The 11945-nt window shown below is 33.2% G+C and overlaps 1 protein-coding gene across 1 annotated transcript; it reads left to right on the plus strand.

The window, feature by feature from the left end:
- Positions 1-404: 404 nt before the first annotated feature.
- On the plus strand, positions 405-873 carry LOC124929733 (photosystem I subunit O-like). The gene is made up of 2 exons (XM_047470127.1): positions 405-541; positions 624-873. The coding sequence occupies exons 1-2, from the start codon at positions 405-407 to the stop codon at positions 871-873; spliced, it is 387 nt and encodes a 128-aa protein (XP_047326083.1).
- Positions 874-11945: the final 11072 nt, after the last annotated feature.

Genomic DNA, 11945 nt, shown 5'->3' on the forward strand with positions numbered 1-11945 from the left:
ATACGTCGATGATAATATTTGCAGATAATCTCGGATCATATGAGTTTCGTTTCAGGGAAGTTTCTCCAAGAACTTACCGTTTCGCTAAGTGCTTACCGTTTCGCTAAGTGCTTGCCGTTTCGCTAAGTGCTTATCGTTTCGCTAAGTGCTTACCGTTTCGCTAAGTGCTTACCGTTTCGCTAAGTGCTTACCGTTTCGCTAAGGACTTTTCGTTTGGTGAATTGTGATACACTATTTGATATTCAATTATGTTAAAACTACATACATAAACATGAGTTGTCTTAGCTCAGTTGGTAGAGTGTGTTTCTTTTAAGTATGTGGTCGTGGGTTCGATTCCCACAGACGTTGTTTTTATGTTTTTTTTTTTTTACTTTTGCATAAATCAAATTCTCATTTGTAGAGAAATGGTTATGTTTATCCAAGGACTTATCGTTTCTCTAAGTGCTCAGCATTTCGCTAAGGTGAGACTGAGCTCAGGATTCCTAAAGGCTCCAGTTAAAGCCATAAACCCTTTGATGGTTGCAAAAGCCTCAGGTGGAAAGTTTACATGTTATGTATCATGTATGTATGTAATGTAAGAAAATAAGAATATAATTGAAATTTGTTTGTTTGATTGATTGTAGTTTCGAGAGGGATTGGAAAGATCTGAACGTGATTGGGTTTGGGTTGATCGGATGGTTAGCACCTTCCAGTATTCCGGCGATCAACGACAACAGTTTGACCGGACTCTTCTTTTTCAGCATTGGGACTGAGCTTGCTCACTTCCCAACTGGCCCTGCTCTCACTTGGCACATGAGATTGTTCTTGGCATTGACTTTTGGACAAATTGGATTCAAGAGTAGGACCGAAGATTACTTCAATAAAATAAATTAATTCTAATTAAGAAAATAATAATATGTAAAAAGTGAACTACTTTCTTTGGATATTTGTTAATGAATGTTTAATTTGCTTTTGTTTCATTTCTTTCAATACTATTTCATTTATGCAAAAGTAAAAAAAACAAACATAAAAACACCATCTGTGGGAATCGAACCCACGACCACATACTTAAAAGAAACGCACTCTACCAACTGAGCTAAGACAACTCATGTTTATGTATGTAGTTTTAACATAATTGAATATCAAATAGTGTATCACAATTCACCAAACGAAAAGTCCTTAGCGAAACGGTAAGCACTTAGCGAAACGATAAGCACTTAGCGAAACGATAAGCACTTAGCGAAACGGTAAGCACTTAGCGAAACGGCAAGCACTTAGCGAAACGGTAAGTTCTTGGAGAAACTTCCCTGAAACGGAACTCATATAATCCGAGATTATCTGCAAATATTATCATCGACGTATATGAACCAATATGAACCACAAATATGAACCAATATGAATCAAATACAAAATATAAACCAATATGAACCAAATAAGAACATGTTATTTTATATAACAATAGGTTTAAGGTTAGGGTTTGAAAAAATGAAGAAAAGAAGCATCGTCGCCTAAACACCGCACCGTCGCCTAAATACCCAGGTTTGAATATGAATCAAATCTGTATCTGCATAAGCACCGTCGCCTTCGTCGCCGCCGTCGCCGTCGTCGCCGCCGTGAAAGAGAGAACAAAAGAAGAGAGAGAAAGAAAATGAAAGAAATGAAAAATTAGAGTATTTATACTAAACCTAATCCACTTAGCGAAACGCTAAGTCACTTAGCGTTTCGCGACAAGGGCAAAATCGTTCAAAAAAACAAAATCACCACGAGCGCAATAAAATTAATAAATTACCATCAGATCAAATAACCTCATCTTTGAGGTTATTTGATCAAATTCCCCTCCTTGGGCAGTAGGCCTAGTAAAAACATAATAGTAAAAGTAAATTAAGCTATATAATTAAATAAGCAAATTAATTTCGAATTAAATAATTTATTAAATTACTTACTAACTAGTAAGATTATCTGGTTATCTGGTGAGATGTACACGGTTACAAATAAAAATAAAATAATTATAATAAAAAAAATTATAATAATTTTAAAATATATATTTAATGTTTAAAAGTCTTTATAAATTACAAATAATAAATTAAAATTAAAATAGAATACTCTTCTTCTACATTTTATTATTTAGGTAAAATAACTAATATTTTCACATCAAATATTTTTTTCTCAATTAATCTCTTATCTTGTGACCTTATACTTTAACTTTGTTAAATAAAAAATCGACCTCTCATTCCACATTTATCTACAACAATAATCGACCTCTCATTTCGGTTAAATCAATCATCTTTTCACTTTGATCATCAAGTTCCAACGAATCTTTTATCTCGTGACTCATTTCCTCACATATTTTACAATATACAATTTGACTTTTTTATCTTCATTTTGGATAACTAACCACACTCTAATCTAGGTCTGCAAATGAGTCGAGCCGAGTTCAAACCTGCTCGAGCTCGACTCAATTTAAATTTATTGGCTCGACTCGAACTCGAACTCGAGCTCGAATGAGTTTATAAATTAGAGCTCGAACTCGACTCGATTATTTACCTACAAGCTTAGCTCGACTCGAAAAGTTTGAACAAAAATTAAATTTTCAAACTCGAACTCATTCTCAAACCAAATTTATTTTCAAAATTAAAATATCAAATTTTCATACATATTCAACATTAAAATATAATAGTAAAAAACATTAAATCACCATTACTAATCAAAATTATAAAACACAAAATCCCAAAATTAAAGTACAAAACTATATAAAGTATTTGAACATTTAATATATTAATCTTAGGGTGACAATTTAGGTAAGTTTTAGGTTGACAGGTTAACGAGTTGAAAGATTTTAAATCTCAAACCTAAATCTGACATGATTATTTGTGATTGACCTAAACCTGACTCGTTTGACCCAATTTACCTAACTTAACTCAAACTAAACTTGATACAATTAATTCACATATCTCTATTTCAAATTAAAATGACATCAATGTAAAATAAAAATTAAATAATCACAAATCTGCTTAAAAAAAAATGAGTGAATGAATAAGAAATAATAACACAAAACTCAACAAAATAAACTTGTAAAGTGTTATTGGCTCTACTTTGGGTCATATCAAGTCGACCCGATTTTGACCTGTTTATTAATCAGGTTAAACAGATCGACCTGATTTTGACCTAAATAAAAAAATACATGATTTTTTCGTGTTCGGTCTGGGTCGTGTTTTCATGTGGTGTTCAAAATTGTAAGTCCTAAATAATCTTTTTTAATTCATATTTTTCAATCATAACACACGTCCAACTACTCTTATTCAATAATATAAAATATTTAATTTTATAAAAATATTTAATTTTAAAAATAATTAATATAAATTAAATATTTAAACAAATAATTAAAATTTAACTTATTTTAAAAAAAATACAACAACCAAATATACTTTTATTATATATAATATATTAATTATTATATCTCTAATATTTATTTTTATTATAAATAGTATATTAATTTTTTTTATCTCTTTTAATATTATATATAATATACTTTACCATATATAAAATATTAATTATTTTTATCTTTTTCAAAATTATATATAATAAACTAAATTTTATATCCCTATTTACTTTTATTATATATAATATATTAAAAAAAATCTTTCACTATTATATATAATAAACTAATTATTTTATCATAATATTTCCTTTTATAATATATAATATAAGATAAATTATTTGGGCGGCCTTCAAATTAATTTTTTAAACAAATCGTCCCTTCAATTTTTAGAAAGTTATTAATGGCCATTTCGTTAACTTTTTGGTTAAACATAACGAGATAAACTTAAAATATATTTTTTATCTTTTCCCAGCAATCTCTGGTATACGGCTTTAGGCTTTCCGCGCGCTCCATCCCTTGTTGGGCTGGGCCTTTTTTGTCTCGCATTTATCATCGAACAAATACAGGAAAAGTTATGCCATTCTTACTCGTAGTGTCTCTGTTTTTTGGCCTTCAGTCTTTCTTTAGCCTGATCAGATAATGGTGCTCTACTTTTGGACATAGGAAAAGATAGAATCCAATTCTTCGTTTACTAACGTAGGTTGAGACTTGAGCGTAATTGCGAAGCAGGAACACATGTCCCCCGAGGGAGCGACAGGAGCCGTTTGGAGCGAGAGGCGGGCCACATTTTTCGTTGGGCTCCGCCTTAAATATTTGCCCACGACGGACTGCTTCGAAGATTGGAATGGATTTGAATCAGCTGACACCCACTATATATATATATAATATTATATATATCTTTTATTATTAATTTTTATATTTATATAATTATTAAATTTCTTTTGTATTATGTAGATAATATATATATATATATATTATTTATTTTATCCATACATATATATCCTATAATTTCAAGCGGTGATTTCGGCTGTGGTTACGAAGTGAGTTTTGATTGAGAGGAAATTCCATTGTAATTGTGTTGTCCAACACAGAATTGAAAATATATATGCATAGATAAAAATAAATAATATATATATATATATTATCTATATATAAAATTTTTAATAATTATATAAATATAAAAATTATTGATAATATATATATAAGCGATTTAATAATTATATATATAAATATAAGAATAATGATTAAAAATAATATATATATATAAATATTTTAAGCTTAACATGTTATGTTTAACTAAAAAGTCAAGGGACCATTGTTTTGACCTTTCTAAAAGTTGAAGGACGATTTGTTTAAAAAATTAATTTAAGGGCTAAAAGTGAGTTATCGAAGTAATTAGAGAGCCGCCCAAATAATTTGTTATTAAGTTTATGGACGAGTCAACCCACGATCCGACCCAAGTATTTATTTACTTTACCTATAACGGCAATCTGAATATTTTAAAAATTAAGCATCATTATATTATATATATATATATATATATTATAGTAAAATTTATAATTTAATTAATAACTACTTACCCGTATTATTATAAAACATTAAATTAATCTGAAAGTATTTAATTAAATAATTAATTAAAAAATGAATTAGACTGAAAAACAATGAAAACACAGTTGACATGGAAATACAAATTTCTTAATGAGAGAGAGATATATCTCATTATTATGCCTCTCATGAGCAACTTACTATTTATATCCTTTAAGAGGAAGAGGACATGATGTTTAATTATATTAATATTATTAATTATTATTTTTATTTAATATTTTTATATATCGTCAAAGAGAGCAGTTCAGATCTTCTGCTACCGATTGCCGTGTTCCCCTGTGGCGGACCAATCAGATTGCAGCATTATTAATTTAATAATAAATAAATCTGGGCAGGAGACGGAGGGAGGGAGAATCCGGAATCCGGGTTTAGGCCCGGGTTCACACAAGACGCCGTTAACGGAAGCGCCCGTTAACGCCAGGAAATAATATAATATTCAGATAATACCCAGATAAGATATCTTCGCTCTGATCTACACGCCCATTGAAATGACCCTCATGTAAACCCCCCATACCCAACCATGAGAAGACCGTCTGCCGTTCATGAAAATACACTAACACGTCCATGTAATGACCGAATTGACATGCATATTATATTTACGTTTATTATATATTAATTTAATTTATTAAATAACACAGGCAGCGATATAATATTCGCTTCAAGTAATTCAATCTTTTATTTTCTAGGAATTTTTATTTACTTTTTTTATTTAATTTTTTTTTGCCTCGAGACTCGCTGGAGCGAAGATATATTTGCTTCAATTAATTTTAATAAAAACCTCATGTAAAACCCCCCTACCCACCCATGTAAAGACCGCTTGCCTACCATGTAAAGACACTTACCCGTTTATGTGAAGACCAAAATGACATGGATTTTATATTTCCGTTTATTAAATATGAATTCAATTAAATTATTATGACATGCAGCAACCGAACAAATCTTCGCCTCAATTACCGGCTAGTTTTTTTTTCCTATTTTTTTTTATTTCATTTTTTTTGCCTCGAGACTCGCTGGAGCGAAGATATATTTGCTTCAATTCATTCTAATAAAAACATCATGTAAAACCCCCCTACCCACCCATGAGAAGACCGCTTGACTACCATGTAAAGACACTTCCCCGTCTATGTGAAGACCAAAATGACATGGATTTTATATTTCCGTTTATTAAATATTAATTCAATTAAATTATTATGACATGCAGCAACCGAACAAATCTTCGCCTCAATTACCGGCTAGTTTTTTTTTCCTATTTTTTTTTTTTTCATTTTTTTGGCCTCGAGACTCTCTGGAGCGAAGATATATTTGCTTCAATTCATTCTAATAAAAACATCATGTAAAACCACCCTACCCACCCATGAGAAGACCGCTTGACTACCATGTAAAGACACTTCCCCGTCTATGTAAAGACCCAAATGACAAGGATTTTATATTTCCGTTTATTAAATATTAATTCAATTAATTGAAGATGACATGCAGCAACCGAACAAATCTTCGCCTCAATTACCGGCTAGATTTTTTTTCATAATTTTTTTTATTTCATTTTTTTTGGCTGGAGACCTTCATGAGCGAAGATGTATTTGCTTCAATTAATTCATTACTTTTTTTTATTTATTTAAACTCTTCGGTGGAAAAGAACATTTGTTCGCCTAGACCATGTTCCATGTAAAATGGATTGAATAGTCGCTTCTCGAGAGAACACTTATTCGCCCCTGGTCCCTGTGTCATGTTACATGGAATGAATAGTCGCTTTTCGAAAGAAGACATGTTCGCCCCGGTTACATGAATATATATACCCCCTAATATGATTATTTTATTATCATTTCCGCCCGATTCATCTCTCTCTCTTCCTGCCTCCTTTTCACGGCGATTCGTAACCGGCTCCCCGTCGACTGAACCTGAATCCACATCTTCACGACTCCACAATGGTACGTATTCCTGACTATTAACTTTTAATATTTAGGATTATGGAACTACTACAATAGATTCTGTTATGTGATGTTGTTGTCTCTTTAATCTTTAGGAAACCCTACTCTCAAAATGTCACCTTGACTGTAAATCAATGTTATTTAGGAAAACTTACCTAGTGTTGTGTTTTGTGATATTATTTCCCTGAAACCCTAGTACATACTCACAAAGACCGTTTTTTTTTTCATGCACGTGCAGGCAACTGCCTCAGCATCCGTCCAAAACTTTGGCAAAGACTGGATTTTATGCCCAAATCAATTAACAAGTGAAGAGATAGTACTCTTCGTTACATTTCTCCCTTTTTTTTTCCATATTGTTTAAGTTTTCATCCTGTTTAACTGAAATATTTATGATTGTTCTTAAACAGCACTTGATGCAACAATATGCTAACACATGTGGTGCCACGGTGTCAATGAGGTGGCGAGACGATGTTACCCACGTCATAGCATCCACCGATTCTAATGGTGGATGCGGTCGCACTATCAAAGTATTGAAGGGCATATTGAACGGGAGTTGGGTCCTTACCATTGATTGTGAGACTCTGTTATTCTTAACCCTTTACTGTTAACTCAATATTCATTTTCACATATATGAAACTAAAAACACCTATTGCTTTTATACAGGGATAAAATCATCAATCAGATTTAACTGTTACGTGGACGAGGAACCATACGAGGTGCAGCGAGATAATCATGGGACTGTGGGCGGTCCAAGAGCTGGCAGAATGCGGTATTTGAACAATGTAAGTTTTGTCTTATTCCTACTCCTCCATATGATATTCAATTGTCCATGATTACTAATAATGTATTGTATTTTCTTTCAGCTGCCCAAACTCTTCGACAGTTACACCTTCATATTTGCAGGGGAATTCATCCCGGCTTACAAACTTGATCTTATGGGGTTTGTAATTGCTGGAGGAGGTACAACTAAAGAAATGGAGAATCCATTTGTCGAGCCCGAGGACGACAAAACTATAGTTGTATACGACAAGTCTCGGCACGATGTTAATGAACTTGTTTGGGTATTTGAGGCAGAGAATCCTCTGAAGACATATTTGGATGTGTTTGGTGTTCCTCACACAAGCTTGCTAGAATCCATTGCTGCTTGTGATTTGCAGCCTTTGTTTTTGTAATAGACATGTGTTGGTTGAATTTGTTACTGAATATTTGAATAGTTTTCATTCTTCAATTTGTTAATGTTATATTTGATTTCAGATTTCTCTTTTTTGTTCTTAGAATTGTGTTTTTTAAACATCAGCCTTATATTTAACTAAATCTTGAAACATTAAGAAATACTGTATAACTTGAAGTATAAATTTGATAAATAATTAATATTTCTTAAAACTACTGTCAAAATAATATTTGTAAAACAATTGTCAAAATAATAATGTGAAGAAATCTTCGCTTACTGATTGATTGATTGATTTATTAATTTAATTTCATAATAATTTTTGTCATTTAATTATTTAAATGAAATAATTTTTTTAACAAGTCACCTCACCGCCACCTAACACCTGCGTTTCATTAAATGCTGCATGCAGCAAGCCATGCTGCTAGCTTAGACAAGTACTCTTCTCTCTCTCTACTGTACGACCATTTCTTCGCCGGAGTGATACTACATTGTCTACCATCGACCTCTCCTTCGCCGGAGACTTCATTATAATATCAATCCATCTTCCTAAATTATAAAATGGTATGTTTTTGAATGTCATCTATACCTCCTTTACTTTTCTTCCCAAGCTTTTCTATGTTTTTTGAATACTCGACATGAAATGTTCTGTTCTTTTTGATTATCAGGAAGGAATACGTATCAGCGAGAATGATATGGACGAGAATGATATTATTGATTTAAGGTAACATTGTTTAAATTCTCCAAATTTTGTAGTGCACATGTAAGCGAAGATCTCTTCACTACTATATTATGAGATAATATCTTATGAAGCGAAACTATATTCGCCTAATATTACAATCTTCATACTGTTGAAGTGAAGCTTTCTTCGCTTATATTGTTTTCATTTTCCTATAATCTACAAACCTTTATTTTCCACTTGTTCAAACTGAACAGCGAATCTGCTACTTGTCGTCGTCAATTGAATTTCGATGGAAACGGCCAACCTTTGGAGGACATCGAATCCAACTTAATTCCACTTTTAGGTAGAGAATTTGAGAGTGAAGAAGAAGGCTACGTATTCTACTTAGCATACGCTAAACTAATAGGATTTGGTATAAGGCGCAGTTCAAAACATGTAGACAAGGAGGGTAAAATACTGGATAGAGTTTTTTGTTGTAGTGCACAGGGTGAACGGGGAAAGGACAAACGTGATGTCTATGTGAAACGTAGACGTTCTGTGACTCGGTTCTGTTGTGAAGCGAAATTGAGGATAAAGCGTGCAGACAATGGAAAGTTCCAAGTGGTAAATTTTATTAGTGATCATAGTCATCCTCTTGCAAGTCCAAAGAAAACTCACCTGTATAGATGCCATAGGAATATTTCTGCAGTTGCAGGCTTACATATCGAGATGGCCACTAACGTGGGAATTCCTCCTAAGTCATCACATGCTCTAATGTCTAAACAAATCGGTGGAAGGGAGAATCTAGGTTTTCTTCCTGAGGATTACAAAAATTACCTGCGCACGAAAAGAACCAGAGAGTGTAATTTTGGGGAAACAGGGGGTGTATTAGAGTATTTGCAGAACAAACAATCCAATGATCCTGGTTTTTATAATGCTTTTCAACTTGATGCGGACGATTTGATAACGAATATTTTTTGGTGTGATTCCAACATGCGGTCCGATTATTCATACTTCGGAGACGTGGTCAGTTTTGACACCACATACAAGAAGAATAATGAAGGTCGTCCAGTTGCGCTTTTTGTAGGTGTCAATCATCACAAACAATCAATTCTTTTTGGAGCAGCTCTATTATACGATGAAACTGCGATGACTTTTGATTGGTTGTTTGAGACTTTCACCAAAGCTATGCATGGGAAAAAACCAAAAACCATTCTTACAGATCAAGACGCGGCCATGGCTAAGGCCTTGGCGTCTCAATGGCCCGAAACAAATCATCGTCTCTGTATTTGGCACATATTTCAAAATGCAGCCATACATCTTAGCTCGGTGTTCCATAATTTCAGAGATTTTTCTAAGGATTTTTCTTCGTGTATATATGATTTTGAAGAAGAGATAGAGTTTGTTGAAGCTTGGAATCAAATGTTGACAAACTACGGGCTTGAAAACAACGATTGGTTGAAACGCATGTTTAGCATCAGGCGAAAGTGGGCATTAGTGTATGGACGACAAATGTTTTGTGCTGATATGACGACAACACAGAGAAGTGAGAGCATGAACAGTATGTTGAAAAGGTACTGCTCCTACAAACACAAGTTTTTAGAATTTTTCAAACACTTTGAAAGACTACTTGATGAAAGAAGATATGATGTGTTGAAGGCTGATTTCAAATCAATTACCAGCCAACCAAGTCTTAACTATCCAGTTTTGATCTTAAAGGATGCCTGCAAAGTTTACACCCCAGAGGTCTTTAAGTGCTTTGAACAACAATGGTTTATGTCGCATGATTGTGGTGTTGAAATGTTAGAGGATGTTGACACACACAGAAAATACAAGGTAACACCCCACACTAGGAGATGCTCTCATACAGTTACAGTTCATAAGAATGACGATAAGAATATCGAGTGTAGCTGCTGTAAATTTGAATTTGGAGGGATTTTGTGTGCTCACATCCTAAAGATTTTCACAACGATTGACGTGTTGAAGATTCCTCCGGCGTTGATATTGAAGAGGTGGACAAGAACAGCCAAAGATGGAATATTTGGAACTGATCCAACCGTGGACAGTACTAATGTTGATCCGAGTGAGCTTCATAACATAAGATACAGAGATTTGTGTGGGTTGTCCATGCATTTATTTAACAAGGCAGCCGAAAGAGATGACACTTACAATCATGTCAAAGAAATCATGCTGAGCCAGTGCACGTTTGTGGATAAAAAATTGCAGGAGAGTTTAAATATGCAAACTCCACCAACCGGTTTATCACGTTCGGCCGAGGGTGCCCCTGTGCAAGCAAAAGGAATGAAAACTAAGAAGCCAACAAAGTCGGGTAAGAGAAGGAAAGGTGGACTGGAGAAGAACTCAAGAAAACGAAAATCAACAAGAATAACTAGTGAATCACATATTCCGGTATGAAATTGCTGACTTACCCTTCTTTACTAATAATTGTGTTATTAATATTCATATAATAACATACTTTTAAATAAATTTGATCTTCCTTTCCAGCCATCAATTGCAATGCCAACGACAACTCCTCAGTTCTCAACTCCTCAACAATGGGACGAAAGTTTCAGCATGGACGCCAATACTCCGTTCACTGTTCTTTTGTCATCTCAACTATCGAATTCCAGTTTCATGTGAAATCTGATATGTATATAGTATTGTATGTACGTTGGATTTGAAACAAAGTATAAGGTCGAATGTATGCATGCGAAGTTTTATGAAATACCAAATGAATGACCACACTAATTCATTTCTAAAAAATTACAAACACCTATATGAATCGAATATTTATTCGCCCCAAGTCAACTAATATTAAGTATCCTTTTAGTTGCAAATTGAGAAAATGAAACATAATACTGAGGCGAAGATGTTTTCGCTTGAACCTAACCATCTTTGTCTGATGAAATTGATCTTTATGTTGAAACTGGTATTTACATGTCGTGGTAAGTGCAGTGACATGACAAGTCATCCCGCTTCTCATGGATGAGATGGTGGCTTTACATTATCAGTAACGTGAGGCGAATATGTATTCGCTTCATCGACAAAATGTATTAGAGGCGAATATTTATTCTCTTCATATTTCTTTCATGAAATTAGAGGCTTCACATACATATTTTATGAAGAGAAGGTGTTTGAAGCGAATATTTATGCGGCTCATGTTTATTTCACTTAATTTATTCATTTAACACATAATTGAACAAGTATTTGAAAATCAAATTTCATAAA

Source organism: Impatiens glandulifera, chromosome 3 (genome assembly GCF_907164915.1).
Source record: "Impatiens glandulifera chromosome 3, dImpGla2.1, whole genome shotgun sequence".
Lineage (NCBI taxonomy): Eukaryota > Viridiplantae > Streptophyta > Magnoliopsida > Ericales > Balsaminaceae > Impatiens > Impatiens glandulifera.